Source organism: Muntiacus reevesi, chromosome 3, assembly GCF_963930625.1.
Source record: "Muntiacus reevesi chromosome 3, mMunRee1.1, whole genome shotgun sequence".
NCBI lineage: Eukaryota > Metazoa > Chordata > Mammalia > Artiodactyla > Cervidae > Muntiacus > Muntiacus reevesi.
Window position 1 is genome coordinate 196,925,202 of NC_089251.1, and position 24,798 is coordinate 196,949,999.

Genomic DNA, 24,798 nt, shown 5'->3' on the forward strand with positions numbered 1-24,798 from the left:
AAGGGAGGGTAGAGGCACTTCAATGCTTGATAGTCTAATTTTTTCACTTTTAATTGGTGTGATGTGATTCTGTGCCTCAGTGTTTGGTAAATTAAGTCCAGCTCTGGTCATTTGTTCCCTAGCAGGGAAGGCACTAAGGTAACAATCGGGATGGGAAAGGCTTCACCAAAGGAAAAGGTGAGTGAAGATTAAGCGTTCAACCAAAAAACTGTAAAACGAAGGCACTCAGGAGAAACACTTTCCCTTCTCAATGACTCTTGACGTTCTAACCCCCGTTACCATCTTCTCTGATTATACAGAATAAAACGAAGGTGTTTGCATGCAAGTCTATAAATTTGTACATTTCTAATGTCAGCACAGTGAAAGGAAGTTAAAGAATCAAAATATAATGAGTGGATCAAACTGCTGGTTGCAGAGGATTTTGATTATGTTTTCCTGGCCCCACAATCATGCCACTTTTTCACATGTCTCTCAAGCTTGTAGTTGCCATTTTGGGATCACTTCTCTTCAAAGGTCTACTACACTCAGCTATTCAGCTAGCTACCATCAACTTCAACTGTACAAAGGGTAAGATTTGGGGGAAGTAATGTTAACAGAGATCCAATATTCAAAAAGAAGGAGAGTTATTTTTTATTTGCAGATCTATCAGATGAGATAGAAGGTCATGCAGGATAGAGTGGAGGCCCCAAAGAATGGAGACATCCAGTTAACTTTACTAATTTGCCATGTTAGGAGGGCCAGGTCACAGGACTCAGGCCCCAAGCAGCCTACAGCCTTCCGAAGCCATGGACCATTTAGTGGATCCTGACGGAGCCATATGTTTGATCTTTTCCTCACTGAACTAAGGTTTAAAGCAGACCTAAAATTTTATCTGAAACAGTCCTTGGTGTTATCAACTAAAACAGTGAAAGAAAGACACTTTAAAGTCATTTCCACTGGGTTGGGAGCAGTTTGACACCGGAATTCTTAACTATACTTGAGCAGTATTTGATGAAGCAAGCACAGCTTACAAAACCAAAACCAAAGAAGGTCTTACATTTTTCAAAACCAAACTGTCTTTGGAAACGTTCTGTGCATATTTTCACCATCACTACAGTGAAAAAACAAGCAGCTGACCAGGAGGACAAAGGAAAAGTAGACGCCATGGCCATGAGAACTAAAAACTAAACTTATCTACAAAAGTAACTTGGTGTTGAGGAGTTCAAATTCTGGATCTGCCTTTTAATAGATGAGTGTGACCTTGAGAAAATAATTTAATTTCTCTGTGATGTACATTCCTCAACTGTAAGATGCCAAAGTGAGAAGATCATAAAAAATTAATAGGCTTGTTTTCTTTGTCAAATTTATGGCTACTGAAGGGGAGAGGGGGGAAAGGATAAATTAGGAGTTTGTGATTAACAGATGCACACCACTATATATAAAATGGATAAACAGTAAAGACCTACTGTCTAGCACAGGGGACTCTACTCCATATCCTGTGATAATCTGAATGAAAAAGAACCTGAAAAATGATAGCTCTATGTATATGTATAACTGGGGCTTTTCCCTGGTGGCTCAGCTGGTAAAGAATCCACCTGCAATGCAGGAGACCAGGGTTCGATCGCTGGGTTGGGAAGATCCCCTGGAGAAGGGAACAGCTACCGCCTCCAGTATTCTGGCCTGGAGAATTCCATGGACTACATGGTCCCTGGGGTCACAAAGAGTCAGACACAACTGAGCAACAGTGAAAAAAACACATGCACAACTATCTCACTTCGCTGCACACTTGGAGCTGACACAGCGTAGGCCAGGTGCACTCCAACATAACATTTTACAAACCATGAAAAGGACCCACTGTAGCGCACAGGAAACTATAGTCAGTAAGTCAATAACTCGTAATAATCTATGAGGAAATAGAAACTGAACAAGGTGTGTGTGTGTGTGTGTGTGTGTGTGTGTGTGTGTGTGTGTGCACCTGCGTGTATTGTACACCTGAAACTACCACATTTTAAACCAACTGTAGTTCGATAAAAAATACAAAAGAATTAATGGGTTGCTCTGGAGAAGGAAATGGCAGCCAACTCCAATATTCATTCTTGCCTGGGAAATTCCATGCGAGGAGCCTGGTAGGCTACAGTCCATGGAATCGCAAAGAGTTGGACACGACTGAGCGCCTTTACTTTACTTTATGAAGGTTAAATTGACGTTTAATAAACATAAGTTCTCTGTTTTTACTGGTGATAATAGGGTTGGCTGGTGGCTGGGTCATTCATCAATGAGACAATGGAACAATAAAGAAAGTCTGTGTAATTACGCATCCCTATCTCCCATATTTTTTCCCAAAGCCTACATTCTACACATTATAGAAATGCCAGCTAAATTGCAAAGCTAAATATTACATTTCATTCTCATGTTGAAAATGGAATGTTGAGAATATAGGATGATGGTGTCGCCACATGCTTTATGTTAGAAACTTCAGTAATAGCCCTAAAAGTTCTAGGCAATTTCCAGAGTTAAAAACGATCACCATCGTTAAGAAGCCCTAGTTCATACGGAATTTCTCATTCATGCTCCTTTATTTTATGGAATATTTTGTGCATCTCTTAGTGGGCTTCCCCCACAAGTGCAGAGAGATCAGCATTCCCATTACCATTCGTCCTTGTCAGCGTCACAATTGCAGAAGTGCCGGATGTCCAGGCAGCTCTCGTCCAGGCCGCAGTCGCATTGCTGGACTCCGGGAGGGGCGCCTCCCCAGTAGGGCTGCCTTTCGTTGGACCGCCCGATCCACCAGGTCAACGGGGTCCCATCTGCAAGACAAGACGCTTCACAAGTCAGCAAGGAGCAAGCCTGACGTGGCACAGGGGGGTCGCAGAAACTGAGACGAATATGTCCTGAAGAACATCCTCGTATGTACATGGATACAGATACTCTTCATGAAAGTATTTATGTGAGCAATTGTGTACAGATACCTATGCATACATATGCACGCACACACACACACACATATAGAGAGAGATGGAAGGAAAGAGAGAAAGTAGATAGGAAAAAAGAAAAAAGGAAAGAAAAGGGGGGAAGAAAGAACAGAAGAAAAGCACACAAGGAAGGAAGAGAGCAAAGGATATATATACAGTGTATGTGTGTGTACATATATATGAACAAAGGATATATATACACAGTGTATATGTATAAATATATATATACAGTGTATGTGTGTGTATATATATATGAACAACAAAGGATATATATACACAGTGCATATGTGTGTGTATATATATATATGAACAAAGGACATATATACACAGTGCATATGTATATATATATATAGTGTATGTGTGTGTATATATATATGAACAAAGGATATATATACACAGTGCATATGTATGTGTATATATATATACATATATGAACAAAGGATATATATGCACAGTGTATATGTATATATATATACAGTGTATGTGTGTGTACATATATATGAACAAAGGATATATATGCACAGTGTATATGTATATATATATACAGTGTATGTGTGTGTGTATATATATGAACAAAGGATATATATACACAGTGCATATGTATGTGTATATATATATATATATATATGAACAAAGGATATATATACACAGTGTATATGTGTATATATATATACAGTGTATGTGTGTATATATATATGTGAACAAAGGATATATATACACAGTGTATATGTATATATATATATACAGTGTATGTGTGTGTATATATATGTGAACAAAGGATATATATACACAGTGCATATGTATATATATATATATATATATATATATACAGTGTATGTGTGTGTATATATATGTGAACAAAGGATATATATACACAGTGCATATGTATATATATATACAGTGTATGTGTGTGTATATATATATGAACAAAGGACATATATACACAATGTATATGCATTTATGTTTACATGGACATCTCCCTCCCTCCCTCTCTTCGTTCACATCTTCCCTTCTTTTTCCGCCCCTTTCTTTCTTCCTTTTTTTCTTTTTTCCTATCTCTTTTTCCCCTTCCTCTTTCTTGCTCTCTCTCTCTCTCTCTCACTCTCTCTCTATATATACACACACACACACATATATACAGAGAGATATATCCATACACACACACATATATATACACTTTTATGAAAAGTATTTCTAGAGAATAATATTGAGTTCTCACGATGTTCAGACTCAGAGTCACAAGCTCAAATGCTAATCAGATCTGGCAGGTATATCACAACTGAGTTCACTGGGCTAGATTTTAGACCAACAAAATTGAATATATACAGAAATCAATTTTCTTTTAAAGTCACAAAAGGATAAACCACAGCATGCGGGCCAAGATGAGCCTGACTCGGTCCTCAGTGGGGAGGGGTCCACACAAAAGTGAGGGAGGGAGTGTTGGCTCGGACGACAGGGTGGCCCTGCTTCACCCCCACTGATTCTGTCACGACAAAGACTAGTTCCAAGGTTATCATATCTTTAAATTGTTTAAAAAGTCATCATATTTCAAATACAAATGTATGAATATTTGGACAAAAAATACTGTGAAAGTCAATACTGCTTGGGTTCATATTTAACCCGTACAAAGCTAGCATGTAACCTCTAATTTGTGGTTTATGTAATTAATAGAAAACTTTTTTGAGTCATGTCCCTGTCATTTTTTTTTTCTTTGCCAAGTTTATTTTAGTAATATATGCTGAAGTCATCCTCTATAATTGAAAATATTTAAGTAGATAAAAATATTATCCAGAAGATGATAATATATCCAAACAACAGACATATATAGGCAGAGACGTAGGTGTTATTATATACCTTAGGTTGAAGGAGGTTAGGCTTAGGTTCTCTTTGGAAATAGCTGATCTGTTTCTGTTTGGTATGCACCAGGCACTTAACGTGTATTTATCTTTTGAAAATGAAAGAAACAACTATTGAAAGCTATTTTCATGATTTATCATTTTAAACAGAATAGTAACATTTATCTGAGAATGATATTAGGTTAGAATTTTGCCTTGTCAAGATTTGATTTCATATACAGCTCCTGATGTACAAATATGTAATTTATAAATTATTCATGTATACAAATAGCAACAACTTTCTCTGAATTGGATTAACTGCTAATATCCTTATGGAAGTCACTGAGGCAAACAGGAAGAGATTGACATTCTAGAGCTTCCAAGAACCTGCAAGTGATGAGAAAAAGATAAAACGAGTACTATGAACAGCAAAAGCATCTCAGGGATGCTGAGCTGGGGGCAGACAGACTGAAGGACTATCCTCCCCTGAAAAGCACTGCTCTCCACTCTAAAATGCTTCGGTCCCCACAGGCGTGCTCATGTGGATATACGGCAGAAACAACACAGTATTGTAAAGCAATTGTCGTTCAATTAGAAACAAATAAAAAAAGAATTCTTGCCTGTCTAACCTCATAGAACTGCTCTGAATAAAATTATGTACACAAGATAAAAAATAAAATGTTTCAATCCCCTTTATTACCTTTCAAATGAGAATTCCAGTTAGAGATGTCTGTTAACCACTGTCTTCTTTTTAAAGAATAATTTTAAATCTGTTTTACTTTGTTCCAAACAGCTGTAAATCATTGGACACTGGTTCAAATGAATTGCTTTCTTTCTAACCACTAGCTCAGGTAAGCTGTATTCAAGTGGGTTTATTTAGAGCAAAAAGCATTTTCAGGACTGGGGTAAGCTTAAGTGGATCATTCCAGTGTATAAGTCCAGGGAACACAGGGGTAAAGCATTGTGTGTTTAGACTTTCCTGCTGGTATAGTGGATAAGAGTCCTCCTGCCAACGCAGGGGACATGGGTTTGATGCCTAGTCCAGGAAGCTTTCACATTCTGCAGGGCTACTGAGCCCATGGGCCACAACTACTGAGCCTGCAAGCTGCAACTTCTGAAGCCTAGAGACTGTGCTCCCCAACCAGAGAAACACCCATCATGAGAAACCCATGGACAAAAATGAAGAGTAGTTTCTGCTTGCCGGTACTCCTGTGTACAGCAATGATGACCCAGAGGAGTCAAAAGTGAAAACAAACCAAAAAAGAAAAAAAAAAAAAACCCTCATGTGTTTGAGTAAGTTTTCCCAAGTTGGCTTTAAGTAAAAGTAATGGGAAGAAATCGCTCCCCTTTTCTCTCTTGGCACTGTCCAAACCTCTCCTCCATTGTGTAGAATCTTGATCACATAGTGAAGTTCAATGTCATCATGGATTATTTTTATTTGTAAGCTAAACCAAGGTTGTGATCATATTAATAGTGTTACTTTCAGTGGTCTTAGTTCTGAACAACCATCTTGTGCATGCAAGCTGCTGCAGGTGTTGCCTTCTAGTAGTTTCACTAGTTCTTATTTGGTACCTTAATCCCCTAGAGGTGTCATTAGCATCCCAAGACTTTGTTTTGCTTAGAATCTATCAGTGCCTGTACCAGTGAAACTTGGGGTCCCCTCATCATATCTGGAAATCAGTATAAAATTTGCAAATTGTTTTGACTGATTGAATATAAATGAGCTAAAGTTTAAGGATGGGAAACATAGGGAATAAAGACAAAACACACACACACACATTTGAAATCAGAAGCTTTAAATTATGGTCTAATTTTGGGCTTCCCTTGTAGCTCAGTCGGTAAAGAATCTGCCTGCAATGCAGGAGACCTGGGTTCAATCCCTGGGTTGGGAAGATTTCCCATGGAGAAGGAAATGGCAACTCACTCCAGTATTCTTGCCTGGAGAATACCATGGACAGAGGAGCCTGACGGGCGACAGTTCATGGGGTCACACAGAGTCAGACACAACTTGGCGACTAAACCACCATCAATTATCTTCCTAGATGTCCCATCTTTGTGCTTATTCCTCTGTAGAGTACAAGTTGAAATATAACAAATGGAGAAACTGAGGATTAAAAAGGGTGACTGACTTGCCTTCATTCAAGACCCTAGTGATGTGGTCAGGAAGAGAACTGGCACCCTTCCTCCACATTTTGGGCACTGAAGAGATTGGATTCACACCATGTGGTATCATGGTGCTCTTGCAAGTGCTAAATATGCCTGTCTCATTGATGTCTTCCTCTTGCTACTTGCTTTGATCCCTGGAACAGGGGTGGGATGGGGTGAGAGGTGGGAGGGAGGTTCAAGATGGAGGGGACATACATATACCTGTGACAGATACATGCTGATAATATGACAGAAATCAACACAATCTTGTAAAGCAATTATCCTCCAGTTAGGAATAATTTTTTTTAAACAATGAGGTTATGTCAGCTTGGAGTCTAGACCTTAAGAAGCATGCACGTTTCCACTGCTCCTCGGGAGGGGGGTGTCTGACACGGAGAGAGAATATATCTGAGATGGTCACAGGGAGACTCAGGATGGGGCACGCAGAACGCCTGTCCTATGTGACACTCAGACCTGTGAGCATAAGTCCTGGGCGTTGCATGCCACTGAGTTTGGCAATAGGCAGCATAGCATTATTGTGAGAATAGCTGATAAAATACAAATAAACATCAATGACATTCAAAAATTCTGTTGGATGATGTAGAAGTAAACACAATGGTCCACAATGGTCCTCCTTTCAATTGCAATTTGGTGGGCAACGTGAATAAAGGGGCACACCAGAGGATGAGGAAAATAAAGAGAAACATCAATTCTGTTTTGGTCCAACTAATTTTCTGTCTTCTGACGCATAAATGGAAGCAGTCAGAGCAGACATTTCAGCAGCTTCGCGGGAAGTACTCTTCTTTCCTCTCACATGTTCCTTACTTGAACCTAACCTGGGCATACTCCTAGTCCATCCCAACTCAGTTCCAATCATCGGTAGCATAACCCTGACTCTCAGGCCACCTTGCTCCCTTTAAACGTGATGCTTGGATCTTCCTGCAATTTGGAGAGCGGTTCCCCCCAACGGTCATCATTCTGCCTCAGCTCTTCTTGGCTCAGTGCTCTCACTCAAGCATCACTCTGAAGTTTGGCACAGGACTTTGGGGAAACTATTCCCATGGCTGATCACTGGCTGTCACCTGCCACAGCCTCCACCCACAGGTGATGTAAGAACTAGGCTCTATATATGTATGTATGTATCTGGGCTGCAGGCAAATTGTTTACCGACTGAGTCAGCAGGGAAGCCACTGTACATACACATGTATATAGACATGATTTATAAAACAGTGTGATCAAATAAAGTGATATAAATTATTAGTGTGCATTACATTATATTATATATAATCATTCCATCCAATTATTTCTTAATTCTATGCTGTAAATGTCATGGGGAGATATCCTAATTATATAAAGTTCAATAGACTTTCACTGTCCCAAGGGGGCGCATAACATTTAGGGAAGAAGATTATATACACAGTTAAAAGAAATGCAAGTCAAAATGAGTTTAGGGTCAAAATATAGCTGCTAATAAAATGGTAGGAAAGTCCAAAAGAAGAAACCATGAATTCTGTCTAAGATTCCTGAAAAATGTCTCACAGAAATTGCTCATGTTCATGAAAATGGAAATGGTAACATTTGACTGGAGACTTGGTGTTGTGGGGACTTCAGCAAATGGTACCACCAAAGAAAAAGATATGAGTAACAGACACAAGGAAAGGAATCCAATTTTCCCTGCAGCATCGTTAGAAAGCAACTATTTGAAATAATGAGATTTCTGTACACACTAAAGATACGTTATTTCATTGATGGTAGTTAAAGCATTTTGAGCTTAAAAATAAGAGGAAGGAGCCACCAAAGTTGTAAGGACAAATAGTTACAGTGATCACACCCAAATGTTTCATTTTATGATCAAAACATCAAAATGTTGATTTAGGAAAGAAGATTCTGAAAACCAAACTCTTTCACATTATCTTTCTTTCTAAATAGAATGCAATTTATAAGGAAACATTTAGACAGAAAGAAAAACAACCTCATCCATATCAGAAAATAATGTTAGGCATTCATCAAAGTCAATCTTGGTCTTACTGCGTGCTTGTCAGGATCATTAAATCAGAACATATGTCTAATAGTGTGATTAAGAGCTAGTCAATGACATTAGAAATTAACATTTTTATAATGTTGTTCAACATTCTCTTCTCCCTGCCTATTTAATTGAAGTGAGCCCCAAAAGGAGGGGGGTGCAGAAACGATTAATGACACCGCCTCTCAAAACAAAAGATAAAAGTCACTTTGCTGAGGTCATTTTAACCTAAACTGAACAGACCTCTCTAGAATGTGCCATAGGGATCCTTCATGTTGAGGTAAAGAGGTAGATAAAATGATTCATTTAAATGATTCTATCTCCATCGTTTTAATTTTGTGGAAGAAAATAATGACTCGGCATTTTGATAGTATATTTTATTGGAAGAGTTGTAATGAAGAATCATAGAAAGGTTAAATGACTTGTTCAAAGTCACATAGTCACTGAAGGCAAATCTGGACTCAAGGCTCTGAGCCCCTGAAACCACCATGTCCTGAACAACTATCTTCCCCAAAACTCACAGACCTTCTGACTTTTTAATGTGCTAAAAACATATGAAGCCAATGTGAGACTTTCAAGGAAAAATGGCAGCTAATGAAAATGGCAATTATTATAAATTAATAAGAACTGATAATACTAAATGAACACTGTATTATGGCAATACCTTTAGTTTGCTACACAATTTCTCTGATAGGACAAACTTGAAAGCAGTAGTTTCTAGAAGTGGGGTGAAAAGAATGGTGGGGGATTTCTATAAACACATCAAACTAATGTGAGAAGAAAGAAACCTTCATTGTATTAAGACCCAAAGACTTCAGGAGACACTTATTTATTACTATAGCATGAGTTAACCTATACTGATCAATATACTAAATAATTAATGAATGGGAAACAAATTTAGAAAATAAGACAATGTCTACACATGATCAGAGAGAAAGGACTGCAAGAAAAAAGAAAATCTGTGAATTAAGGCTCACGAAGCTTCCCTTGTGGCTCAGCTGGTAAAGAATCTACCTGCAGTGTGGGACACCAGGGTTTGATCCCTGGGTTAGATGGACACAATAAAGGGCAGAAATGGGATGCACCTAACAGAAGCAGAAGATATTAAGAAGAGGTAGCAAGAATACACAGAAGAACTGTACAGAAAAGATCGTCATGACCCAGATAACAATGATGGTGTGATCACTCACCTAGAGCCAGACATCCTGGAATGTGAAGTCAAGTGGGCTTTAGGGAGCATCACTATGCAAAAAGCTAGTGGAGGTGATGAAATTCCATTTGAGCTATTTCAAATCCTAAAAGATAATGCTGTGAAAGTGCTGAACTCAATATGCCAGTAAATTTGGAATAATCAGCAGTGGCCACAGGACTAAAAAAGGTCAGTTTTCATTCCAACCCCAAAGAAAGGCAATGCCAAAGAATGTTCAAACTACCATAAAATTGCACTCATCTTACATGCTAGCAAAGTAATGCTCAAAGTTCTCCAAGCCAGGCTTCAACAGTACATGAACTGTGAACTTCCAGATGTTCAAGTTGGATTTAGAAAAGGCAGAGGAACCAGAGATCAAATTGCCAACATCTGGTGGATCATCAAAAAAGCAAGAAAGTTCCAGAAAAACATCTACTTCTGCTTTATTGATTATGCTAAAGCCTTTGATTGTGTGGATCACAACAAACTATGGAACATTCTTAAAGAGATGGGAACACCAGACCACTTTACTTGCCTCCTGAGAAATCTGTAGGCATGTCAAGAAGCAACAGTTAGAACTGGACATGGAATAACAGACTAGTTCCAAATTGGGAAAGGAGTATGTCAAGGCTGTATATTGTCACCCTGCTTATTTAACTTACATGCAGAGTACATCATGAGAAACTCTGGGCTGGAGGAGGCACAAGCTGAAATTAAGATTGCCAGGAGAAATATCTGTAACCTCAGATATGCAGATGACACCACCCTCATGGTAGAAAGTAAAGAAACACTAAAGAGCCTCCTGATGAAAGTGAAAGAGAAGAGTGAAAATGTTGGCTTAAACCTCAACATTCAGAAAACTAAGATCATGTCATCTTGTCCCAACACGTCATGGTAAGTAGAAGGGGAAAAAATAAAAATAGTGAGAGACTTTATTTTCTTGGGCTCCAAAATCACTGCAGATGGTGACTGCAGCCATGAAACTAAAAGACGCTTGTTCCTTGGAAGAAAAGCTATGATCAACATAGACAGCATATTAAAAAGGAGAGACATTACTTTTCCAACAAAGTTCTGTCTAGTCAAAGCTATGGTTTTTCCAGTAGTCATGTATGGATGTAAGAGTTGGACTATAAAAAAAGCTGAGTGCTGAAGAATTGATGCTTTTGAACTGTGGTGATGGAGAAGACGCTTGAGAGTCCCTTGAACCGTGAAGAGATCAAACCAGTCAATCCTAAAGGAAATCAGTCCTGAATATTCATTTGAAGGACTGATGCTGAAGCTGAAACTCCAATACTTTGACACCTGAAGCCAAGAGCCAACTCATTGGAAAAGACCCTAATACTGGGAAAGACTGAAGACAGGAGAAGAAGGGGATGACAGAGGATGAGATGGTTGGATGGCATCACTGACTCGATGGACATGAGGTTGAGTAAGCTCCGGGAGTTGGTGATGGATAGGGAAGCCTGGGGTGCTGAAGTTCATGGCATCACAAAGAGTTGGACATGACTGAGCTACTGAAATGAACTGAACTGAACTGAAAGCTCACGTGTCTGTTTTATATTAATAGGCCTAATTTTTAACAAAACCAGCACCAATTTAGCACTTAACTATTCCAGGCAGCTATATTCACTTCCTATATCCTAGTTCAATCATTATCTACTTTTTCCAGATGGGGAAACAGAGCTATTAAACAGATGATGTATTACTTGTCCAAGGTCACTCAGGAGTCAGTGACAGAACTTTACCAAAGCCACAGTGTCCTCTTGTAGGTGATTACAATATGCTCTTGTTCCATCCCATAAAAGGTATTCCTGCAGCATGAAACAGGATCTTCAGCAGCCTGCATCAGATGATTTGTGTCTCTGATTAAAATCCTCCAGTCCTCATATATTTCTTTTAGCTGTGCTGTCTCTACCCAAATCTAGCTCCTCATGGGTTTTTACAGTGGCTGATCATGTTCTGTCATGTTCTGAAATTTGATCCTGAAGTTAAATCTCACCTCTTCCCAGTTGACCTTATTTACATACTGAACAGTCACTCCATTATTTTCTCAGGTGAACTTAACAACCACCTGAAATCATACATTTGTTCATTTGTTTAACATGGCCCTCATATGTCATTAGAATTGTGGCAAGGGCTTTTAAGTCTTGTTCACTACTATATTTTCAGCATGTAGAATGTACCTGATTTGTGCAAAGAATTAAATAAATATTTGGTGAATCAACAAATAAAGGCTATTAATAAAAAAAGAAACATCAGTACTGAAGGATTTCACACAAATCATATAAAAATTTTTTCAAAAACATATATGATTATGCTTCACTTAGTCTTTATAGAAATTTATGCATCTTCGGCATTTTATGCCATCATTGATGACATCAAACATTCTGTGTCATTTTAGTGATAGACCCAAAACATGACATCTATCAAGCCTATACATGTACCATATAAATGTGCCATAGAAAGAGATCACAGAACATAAAAGTGTCCATGTACCAGTTCATTTGTGTATTTAGCAAAGTGACATAAAGTATCTGGACAAAACACTTGTCTGGTTAGAGTATAAAAATACAGAACATATATAAGCCCTGCCACCAGGATCCTCACAATGTAGCAGATGAGAAAAAAAGTTAAACATCACTTTTAATGCAAGTTAGAATAAAATAAATTTGAAGTAGAATTTTAAGCAACACGTGAAAAGTCAAGAGAGAAAAAGGCTCATGTTCAGTGAAGAGGACAGTTGTGTAGAAAACTCCAAATTCATCCTATGTTGAATACACTTGCCATTTCTGTTTTCCAACCAGCAGAATAAAGTTGGATTTCCATACCACTGCCTTCATAGCCAGGTTGACACTGTTTGTCATTTAGCTCTCCTAACACCTCTGTGAAGTTTTTAATTTTTATTTTACAGAAAAATTGAAGCTAATAAAGGATTAGCAAATTTTTCAAGATCACACAGATAGGAAGATGAATTTAGACCCTGTGAGTCAAACTCCAATACTGTTTTTATTGTATGTTATAAAACCTAATCCTATGATAGACTGAAATAAAAACACATCATAAGTCTTCACAGAAAATTGGTCTTAAATTGAGATTGTGAGTATGCATCAAATAATTACTGGTAAAACTACAGGGTATTATTGGATATGTATCCCCACTATCTTAGGACTATTTCAAACTGCATTGTTTCCCTGACTATATTGACTTATTTATTATTTATCTAATAATCAAACAAAAATGCCTGCAAACACAGGTGTTCTAATGATTAACATTGTTCCCAAGACTGATTTACCCAAACTCCTATAACTTTGCTTAATAGCTACCTAAGGAAGTGACAGGCTAATCCTATAATCAGGAACCTACTGAGATTTCTCTCTGGAATTCTTAGTTTCTCAAAATGTAGTTGCTGTCTGCCTTTAATCAGAATAATCTGGTGTGCTTCTAGGGTTACAGGTTCACTGCAGCTTTTCCCAGGCACTCGGTGAAGTCCCCAGTTCTCTGTTTCTGTCATACTCATAAAGTGATGCTGAACCACTCCACACTAAAATGTTAGAATCACTAGTTAGAAGGTTCATATTCAAACTGCTAAAATAACCCTTTTATTTTTGAAAAAAAATTGTATTTAATGACACTGCAGATTGTTAGTACCAGTGAGCTTAGCTTCAGATTTAATTCCATTACAAAAACACATGCATCACCAGCCCAGGTGGGATGCATGAGACGAGTGCTCGGGCCTGGAGCACTTGGAGGACCCAGAGGAGTCGGGTGGAGAGGGAGGTGGGAGGGGGGATCGGGACGGGGAATACGTGTAACTCAATGGCTGATTCATGTCAGTGTATGAGAAAACCCACTGCAATGCTGTGAAGTGATTAGCCTCCAACTAATAAAAAAAATTAAAAAAAAACCAACAAAAAACATACCTTTAGACACTAAAAAAAAACAAAAAAAAAAACACATGCAGTAGATTGCATTTGTTCCAGCTAACAAAAGATATCATGATAGGAGAAAATGAATAAAATACATAACAAAAGTTAAGCATGACTTGTAACTGAGTAAAAGGCCAGCGAAATTTTATGAACTAATTCTTATATTCTGTCTTTTTTGTCTAATAGAGAATGGTTAGTGCGCCTGTGTGCTTCTAATCGTCTCATGAATCCCCTAGAGGCTTCTTCAGAGAATCATCTCCAGTTTCTCTACCCCTCAGAGAAGTATCTCCACAGTTAGCCATCCTTCTCTAGCCCCCATCTCCATCCCATTCAGTTCCTTCTATTTAGCAAGTTCTGTTTCATACTTTGGAAAGATTAGGGAAGATCAATTCAAATTCTCTTAATTTTCTTCTACTCTGTCTCACAAAGAAGAAAAGAAAGAAATTGGTCCTTTCCACTTCCTATGTCAAATGTCCCCCATGCTCAGTGTGCATCTGCTTTGATGAAAAGATGATGAAACTAGTCCTCTATCCATTCTATTCATTTATATGTCTACTCATTGATCTTTCCACTCATCTATCTCCTTAACTGTTTTCACCAGAATCCTTCCCACTCACAACTCTTTGATGAGCCTGACCCTTGGAGATATGAAACATTTTCCTTTGTCTTTCTTCATAGATATTTCATCTATTACTTATACATGAATGTCTAAAAAGTCTAGATTTCCCAGACCTGCACTCTTTTCTGGGTTGCTTGGTGGACACAACAGTTCCATCAGTATGTCCCAGTATTTCTTACAAAGCACGAAGAGTATTTATTGCTTGTTATCCTATGTGTATGTATGTAAAATATGCACATAAAGGTACTCACACATTCATATTCCCCAATAGCTCTGGATCTTTTATTAAGCAAGGCACTCAATAAATCAATAATTGTGTGTTAAATAAAGTGAGAAAGAAGTAAATGTTCTGTTGCTAATCAAAACGCCATTGTGATCAGTCACGCTGATAAACCACCTCTAAATCTTTGTTACTGTTTAACAAGGCAACAACTAACCCACTGAGGTTTATAGTATGAATCTTTCAACCATATTATAAACTCCTCCTGAGGATGACATATTTTGTGGGACTTCTTGTGTGAAAAACTTGTAACAGAGGGAGAGAATGCTGATGATGTCAGGCACTTCATCATTTTCTATTGTTTAATCAACTAAAACAAATTCCACGTAAACTGCAGAAAGTTAGAAATAAACAAAGATAAGAAGATAAAGAAAATGAAAGACCTAACCTGAACCTTTTATGCAAATGTCTTCATGAGCAAGTTTTTCAAATTATAGTAAGCCAGCAAATTCATCAAAGAGAACACGAAGGAGACAAAGTAAGCTTGCTTTGCACAGTGCTAATGAACCAACAACAAACCCCTATTCATTTATTTCTGTACATAACTGATGGTTGTAAGTCTCATATTCATTAGAGGCCTGAACAAGACACGGGCAGAAAGTTGATGGAGCCCACAGATCACACCCATTAGGAAGGGTGGAAGCAGTGGCAGGCATCAGCATAAGAAGCGTGGGCACAGAGCTGCTCTTGTAATGAATAAAATATGAAGAACTTGGCAATTACACAGACCAGGGAGAAGTGGCCAGAGGATCATCAGCATAATGATAGCAATAAAAACAGGATTTCATGCTTGTATCTCCTATTTCACATCCCCAAATCTGAATAGTATTTATTAACCACTCTCCTGTTTATGGTTTTTTGCAGGGTACATAACAAAAAATAAAGCAAGGCTATGAGTTTCCTGCCTTCAAGATTTTTTTTTTCTGTTTCATGAGTGCCCACAAAGGTCATTTAATTATTCTGAAAGATATTCTACAATCAGAAAATATATGAAAGTGGTAATTTTGGTTTGTGAGTAGGAACGTGCCATTTAAGAATGCTTTGTATTTTAAACATTAGATAAAATGATCAATTGAAAACTGATTAACCATTTTGTCCATACATTTTCTAAATAAGAAGTGAAAAAAAAATTAGCTAGTGTTTACTTAGGACTTACAATGTACCAGTTGCTATGTCTCCTCATTATAAAAGGTGGAAAACAACCAATGATATTGCAAGAGGTTGGCAGTAATCTACCTAAGGGCAGGGATAATAATTGGTAATCATTATATATCCAACAAATACTAGACATTAAGCAATTCTTTAAATAACAATTGAATATATGTATATTACACACACATATATATATATTACATTACACATTTTTTGGATTTCCCGGATGGTTCATTCGTAAAGAATTTGCCTACCTATGCAAGAGATGCAAGAGATGCAGGAAGATCTCCTGGAGTAAGAAATGGCAACCCACTTCAGCCTTCTTGCCTGGAAAATTCCATGGACAGTGGAACCTGGTGGACTATAGTCCAGGGGATTGCAAAGAGTCGGACATGGCTGGAGCAACTTGAGCACACTCATAATTCTACATTTATGTCTGTAGACATATATGTCTGTACACACACATAGTATTTAGTGCACTATCCTATTTAAAATATATTATAGTATAAACACTCTTAAAGGTAATTCCAATATTATTAATTACCCCAAAGATGAATTATCTTACCTAAGATTTGAGACAGGAGCATTATCAAGAAATGTCTTGCTGTATTGCTCCCAGCCAAGCACATATTTCATCAGCTAACATGATGCAGGGCTACATCTTCAAGAGTCACTTCGTTGCTATCAGGAGGAAAAGCAACGTGACTGGAACAGAATGTGATACACTACATCTAGACAGAACCCCATGCTGGCAGACCTCCTCCTTGTGTCCTGTCAGGATGCACCATTAGCGGTGGTGGCTTCTAGGATCTCAGTCAATAGGAACAAGTCAATTAAGGGCCCTTTCAGCTGACAGCTAATGCACAGTTGGCTGCTCTTTGAAGTCTAGAATCAAATTAAAGAAATGAGTATATTACTGAGGGGGAAGGAAATACTTCCAAGGGTTAGCAGGTTTCTAGGAGCCATTAAAGCAAGACCTAATACCCAGGACCCATTTTTGGTTATATGGAATATATTACAAAATAGAGGATATTATCATATCCAAAGTATCTCTAATGATTCAGGAATTGTGAATAACAACTATTATATTACAATTGCTATGCATAATACGTCATGTCATTGTTTTATGTACCACAAAAACTGAAAATCTACTACCAGTTCAACTGAGTGAAGTGAGTGAGTGAAAGTCGTTCAGTCATCTCTGACTCTTTGTGACCCCATGGACTATACAGTCCATGAAATTCTCCAGGCCAGAATACTGGAGTGGCTAGTCTTTCCCTTCTCTAGGGGATCTTCTCAACCCAGGAATCAAACCCAGGTCTCCTGCATTGCAGGCAGATTCTTTACCAGCTGAGCCACAGGGAAGACCAAGAATACTGGAGTGGGTAGTCTATCTCTTCTCCAGTGGATCTTTCCAACCCAGGAATCAAACCAGGGTCTCCTGCATTGCAGGAGCTATCAGGGAAGCCCAGTTCAACTAAAATACACCATTAATTAAAAGATTTATTCCAATTCCAGAGATACTAAAAATGTACAGTGAAAGTTGGTTTTTATTATGTCTACATATATAGTCAAGGCTCCCATGACTCATTTCATCTGCAATTAATCCTCCTTTTTATTTAGTTAAGAAAATTACCTAGAATTTATTTATGCTTGCTGTACACATAAGAAAGATAAAGAATGTCTCCAGCAGGAAACAATGATAGAAAATCCATCAGGATTCTAACAGATTTCTTATGAACAATAATCACTGTTTACCTTAAATTAGACATGTAATACCAATATTTTGTAAAAATATCTAAACACTAGAGTTATCAAATAAGAAAAGCATAATACAGGTGGTGATTTCAAAAGAGGGTCTGAAAAGTCTCCAACACTCCCCTTCCTTTAAATCAGGGTGGGCTTGTGCCTACTGCAACCAGGAAAGCAGGATGAAAGTGACACCCAGTGACCTGGCAGAGAGGGTCCCGAAAAGCCATGTCCGTAGCTGCTGGACTATGATTTCATGAGAGACCCTTGCTGATTACATCCTAAAATACCCTTATCCTGCCTGCATGCCAAAGAAGTGAGGAGCCCATGCACTCGTCTGAGAATGTCTTTTGGATCGATAAAAGAAAATAGCTGCTACAAACAGGATTATCATTTGGTTTAGTTGAAAAATTAGATTATAAAGAACTATTCAACTATCTTTTGGGGGAGTTATTAGACTCCCCAGATTTCATTTAGAAGATTCAAAAGGACTTGCAATGATCTTAAAGCTTTTAATTTAACATTTCTATGCCTCATATTTTACTAAAAATGTCACCTCTTCTGTGAAGCTTTCTTCAATTAGCTATAAATAGCTCCTACTTCTTTAGAAGTTTTGTGATAGCAAACAAGTATCTGTAATAAAATTCTGTATTCTAAAGATAATTTTAAGTATCCTTGGAGAAGAAGTAATATTGTTTATCTCTCTTCATTTCTCTGATTTCAGATGGTTTTCAAAAAGAACACGATCAATTAATCCATAATAAAATATAGATTAGAATTATCTTCTTGGGAGAGAAAATGAAATGATAGAAATAAATTATCTTAAATTCTACTCAATATTTTGCAATGACCTATATAGCAAAAGAATAAAAAAAAAGTGGAGATATATAATGTGTATATATATATATATATATATATATATATATATACACACACACATCTTCTTTACTTTGCTATACACCTGAAATTAACACAACATTGCAATCCAAATTCTATTCCAATAAAGATTTTTTTTTAAAAAAGGAAAACAAGTAAATTCTGTTTTGGCAGTAAAGTACCAAAAAGAAAGATATCAAAAAGTGCAAAAGGGCAAAGAAGAAAGATACCATCAGTTCTACATATCTTACAAAAAGAATTCCAACCCTCAAGTGAGATTTTTTTTGAGTGAGTAATTTTGAACATTGAGCTTTGAATTAGTTTTCCATATGAGATTCTTCATGGGAGAACACAAACGAATCTACAGGAAAATGCACTCAATAGCACATACAGAAAGGTAATACGTTGAATTTCGCATGGAGCAGTTTCTTGAAAGTCCTGTGTAAAAAGCTGAGGAACTAATGTTGATAAATCCGGTATTGCCATCAAGGCTGAGCCTTAAAATGACAGGCTTGATGGAAAGACTGGAACCAAGGACTGCGTGGACCGCATGGCTTTCCTCCAGGCCCCTCATCCCCTAACACTCCTTCTAGCTGGTCTCGGGTGATTGCTTGAGAGAAGACTCTGATGATACACTCTTTGATAAGAGCTTGTGGTGTGTGGTGTGGCTTTGAATTTGGCCGGATGTCTCAGAGGAGAGCCGTGCTGGGCTAAGTCGCTTCAGCTGTGTCTGACTCTTTGCGACCCCGTGGACAGCAGCCCACCTGTCTCCCCTGTCCAGGGGTTCTCCAGGCAAGAATACTGGAGTGGGGTGCCACGTCCTCCTCCAGGGGATCTTCCTGGGTGTCAGATGGTAGAGTCAGCCTGCAGCACAGGTGACCTGGGTTCCATCCCTGGGTCAGGAAGATTCCCTGGAGAAGGGACTGCAACCCACTCCAGTATTCTTGCCTGTAGAATCCCATGGATGGAGGAGTCTGTCTGACTATAGTCCATGGGGTCGCAAAGGGTCAGACATGACTTAGCAACTAACACTCTGCTTTAGAGGAGAGTTGAGATAATAATTCCACATCTGTCCTGTATAGGCAAATGGGGGAAAGGAAGGAGAGAAGGAATAAGTTGGACTTTTCAGCTCTATTTCCACACTCTGCTTTCCCACATACTTTACTGTTCAGATGATCTGAGCATAGCAATCACTCAGAAGATATTAACTGATGGTGACATGTAATTGTTGTTAGCTCTTTGCAACTGGTATAGGACGGATTGTGTCCTCCTGAAGTCCTGTGTTGAAGTGCCAAATCTGAATACCTCAGGAAGTCTTCATATTTGCAGATGTGCTCTGTGAAGAGGTAATGAAGTTACTATGAGGCTTTTAGGGTAGGGGCCCAATCCATTGTGATTGGTGTCCTTATAAGTTCTCTTCATTTAAAGAGACCCAGGGGATGTGTGTTCACAGATGGAAGGCCATATGGGGACACAGCAGGAAGGTGGGTGCCTACATGCCAAAAGGGATGGAAAATCATCCATTCCAATATCTCCATCTTGGACATCTAGTCTTGACAACTTTGAGAGAATAAACCTTGGTTTTTAAACCACTCAGTCTGCAGAATTTTGGCAGAGCAGCCCAAGGAAACACAATCAGTACCATTTGGGATCCTCACTGAATTTTGAGAGTTTTGGGTTCTAAAATCCCTAACATGCTGAAGAAAAGCTCTAATGACCCTGAATGACCAAAGGAAAGGAGATAGGGCAAGACAACTCAATTTGTCAGCTTGTTTTTTAAAAACTGCTTACTTTGATGCCTTCTGAGATTTTTGCTATGGTTTTGATTTAGTTTGTTTGCCTGTTTCTTGCACCTTTCATTTGAGTCTTACAGATAAACCGAGTGGACACAGGTCCTTCTGGCAAGTGTGACTATTGAGATTTGCCCTCCACCCAGGGCGAACGGAAAATTAGGCAGAGCGACAGTGAGTGTTGAAAGATACTTTTTTTTCTTCCACCAGTTGAACAGGATCTGCCACATGGGAAAATATGTTGACTTTGGGAAAACATGGAAATGGAAGCAGACAAATGTTCCACAGAGGATGGAACAGCATTATTTTTGTTGGTAGTGAAGAAAAAATTTTTTGCCACCTTAAAATATATCAAAGAAGAAAAGAAAACAAGGGTTTAGAAATTGCATTCTCAATATTATCTGGTAAAATATAAACTTATCACTTGCCTTCCGAGAAATTTAGCATTCTATTGTAATACCTAAAAGAACACAGGCACACTCTTTGCAACCCATGGACTGTGGTCCACCAGGCTCCTCTGTCCATGGAATTCTCCAGGCAAGAATACTGGAGTGAGTAGCCATTCCCTTCTCCAAGGATCTTCCCAAGCCAGGCATCAAACCTGATTCTCCTGCATGACAGGCAGATTCTTTACCCTCTGAGCCACCAGGGAAGCCCCACAAAAAAAAAAACAAAAAAAAAAAGATATATTGTGTCATTTTGGGGGAAAATACAAAGAATATATTTTGCTATAGCAAACTGATTTAAAGTTGTCATTTTAATTTCCTAGTAAGACTTGTTCAGGGAAAACAAACTTGCCTCTTTGCTCTATGTCCCTTTGTTCTATGGCTCTACAAAAAGTAGCTCTAATTGGAGTAGAGTCCCCTAAAAATCTAAAATACATTTTAAAAATCTATCTTCTGGGTCACTTAAAAACTGGGGATTGGAAAAAAGAAGTTGTTCTCTAACATGACATCAGATACTAGGGTATTCCTTGTGTCATCAATTACACTGTAAACTCATTGGAGCAGGAGGATTGGGAGAAACAGCCACATGTGATTCCAGCTTCCAGGGGAAATGGGAACACAAGTTTTCAGAAAATATTCAGAGAAGGAAACCATTAGGGCTTTCAACAGCTTGAGTGACAATGTCTAGCACTGAGTTAAAATGCTTTCACACTTCACTAAAATGCTTCAGACACACACTCTGAACACAATTCATCAGCTAGTCAACATAAGACATCTTAGGAAGAGAAAAGGCTGCACTCTCAGATCGAGTGCAAGCCCAGTTTGGGGACTGGCCTTGAATGTAGGGTCAACACGAGAATGAGTTCACTCTGGTATCATGGGGGCACAGAGGCAGCACTGGATTCACAGATAATCTGAATCCAGCTTTGAGTTAAGGGTCTCACCACCCCCCTCATCCCCACGGACCGTCTGTGTATCTACAATTTCTCATTCATCCCTGAGAGAATACCACTTGTCCAAGAGATCACGCTTTTCTCTATGTCCCTGAGTTCTTCTCAAAGAAATCATCTGCTTCAAGCAATGAAAACCACAAGCAGTCTCCCAACAAAATTCTGACCCTGGACTTTTGCTTCCATCACCAACCTCATTTTTTACCTTTGAAAATCTCAGCTGTAAGCTCTTGGCAGGAACAAACTTTCTAGAGGAACACTGGCAGTATTTTCTAGAGTTTGACAGCTCTAAAGATCTTTTTTAAAAAGTTTATTTTATTGAAGTATAGTCGATTTACAACATTGTGCTAGTTTCTGCTGCACATCAAAGTGACTCAGTTATACACACACACACACACACGCACACACACACACATACACATACACACACGCACGCACACACACACACACATGCACGCATACACACACACTTAGTTTCCTGTGTTATACAGTGGAAGTTTATTGTTCATTGAATTAAGACCTTTTTAAATAACTCTTGAAAAAAAGTATTCATCATGGTATTATTCAGAGGGGGGAAATGAGATATAATCTAAATTCCTTCAATAGAGGAATGATTAAAAACTTATCACACAATCACATAAGGAACCATCATGGAGCCATGGAAAATCACCTTAGGCAAAAGGTTTTACAATGAACATTGGGAAGCATATATCTCTTGAAGTTATAGTTTTCTTGAATAGATGACCAGGAATAAGATTATAGAATATTACTCAGCAATAAAAAAGAAAGAAAAGATGATATTTGCAGCAACATGGATAGACCTAGAGAGTGTCAAACTAAGTTGAAGTCAGAGAAGGACAAATATCATATGATATTGCTTATACGTGGAATCTAAAAAAAAATGGTACAAATGAATTTACTTATAAAACAGAAATAGAATACAGATGTAAAAAACAATTTTATGGCTACCAGAAGGGGTAGGAGGGGAGAGATAAACTGGAAAATTGGAATTGAAATATACACACTACTATATATAAAATAGATGACAAATAAGGAACTACTGTGTAGCTCCAGAAATTCTACTCAATATTCCGTAATGACACATATGGAAAAAAGAATCTAAAAAAGAGTATGTGTATGTATACATATAACTGATTCACTGTGCTATATACCTAAAACTAGCTCAAAATTGTAAATAAACCAGACACCAATAATTTTTTTCAAAAAATGAGCTTTCCAATTTTTACAGTGAAATTGCAATTAAAAAAAAAAAGTGTGCCATTTTAAAACTCCTTTTTAATAACCAGATATCAGATCAGATGCTATTCCCTCCATTTCCAATCCCATGATAAGCTTACTATTTGATCAGGCCACTCTGTGTGCCTTGTAGATTGCATTATATTACCTTGTAGATTGTTTTTGCTCTGATAGACAACATCTGAACACTTTGTGTCAAACACAGTACTAAAAATCTGCATATCCCCTATGGTATATGCATGTCACAGGAGGCAATGAAGAATAAACATTGCTTAAACATGTATTATTTGCAGCAACTGTGGGTGGTGATTTAGATATGTCATCTATCTAATCCTTTAAATGTTTTCTAGAGAGTTTTACTATACCCACATTACAGATGGGGAGACTGAGACTCGGAGAAGTTAAACAATCTGTCCGAGGCGTGTGGACAGACCTAAATTTAAATCTGGCTTTGTCGGAGTCCATCTGCGCGCTTATCCACGTCAGGGCCCTGCCTCCCCTTTCATTGGGGGTACTCAGTAATTTCTGCTCAGTAAAGTCCCTGGCTTGACTTCTAATGAGTCCATGTCGTTCCTTTAAGTTATTGATGTCATGTTACTTCCTTTCTTTCCAGGGTCTAGAATATTTATATATTTGGCCCCAAAGGAAGCTGACTATTAAAATTCATCCAATAGGCTTATATTCAGTGTTCATAATCATCAATAGGAGGGGAAGAAAACTAAAGGGAATAGTTGGATTTTTTGTTTGTTTTCCCAAAAATGAACGGTTTGAGCTCTTTTCTTTATTTCTCTTCCATAATTTTCACTCTAACATACTGTAGAACAGTTGAAAAAAATGCCACAATAGAAAAACAAGAAAAATAAGTGTCAGGAAATTCAAGGATAGGAGGTTCTGGTGAAAACTGAAGTGTGTTGGATTGATTTTTATCATTTTTTCTAGGAGCAAAAGTGGGTTTATTAAGTAAAAGTAGGAAAAAGCATCCCTGTCCGTTACCAAACCCAGGTAGGATAGCTTTCTTAGGCACAGAGGAGGAGCTTAATGAATATTAATAACTTTATGTTTGCATTTTTATATTTTTCTAAATTTTTTAAAATTAATTTTTATTGAAGTATAGGTGCTTTTGGAGAAGGAAATGGCAACCCACTGCAGTATCCTTGTCTGGAAAATCTCAAGGACAGAGGAACCTGGTGGGCTGCAGTCCATGGGGTTGCAAAGAGTCCGTCACCACTGAGCGACTAACACGCTAACACCATAGCTGCTTTACAAGGCTGTGTCAGCTTACCCTGTAAGCAAAGTGAATCAGCCACACATACACATGCGTCCTTTATCTTCTTGAACTTCTTTCCCAGTTAGGTCACCACGGAGTGTTAAGTAGACTACACTGTTCTATACAGTAGGTTCTCATTAGTTATCTATCTTGTGCAGAGTATTGCTAGTGTATATACGTCCTAATTTAAAGTTTTTATCTCCATATCTTATCTGGTCAGAATGAGGCACGGTTGGAAATTTGGGCATTTAGGTGAGGTCAGTCAAATAGCTGTCCTCTCTGCAATTGTTAATCTTCTAATTATTTGGAAAGAAAATGTGAAAAGACTGCTGTGGATAGGCTA

At 38.1% G+C, this 24,798-nt stretch overlaps 1 protein-coding gene across 2 annotated transcripts in view; it reads right to left on the minus strand.

Annotated features, from left to right (window-relative positions):
* CNTNAP5 (contactin associated protein family member 5) overlaps positions 1-24,798 on the minus strand; it is a 970,694-nt gene that overhangs the window by 179,882 nt on the left and 766,014 nt on the right. For both annotated transcript variants that reach the window (XM_065927810.1, XM_065927809.1), the window contains exon 14: positions 2,630-2,786. In XM_065927810.1, the coding sequence (XP_065783882.1) occupies positions 2,630-2,786 (157 nt within the window). The remainder of the gene's footprint in view (positions 1-2,629; positions 2,787-24,798) is intronic.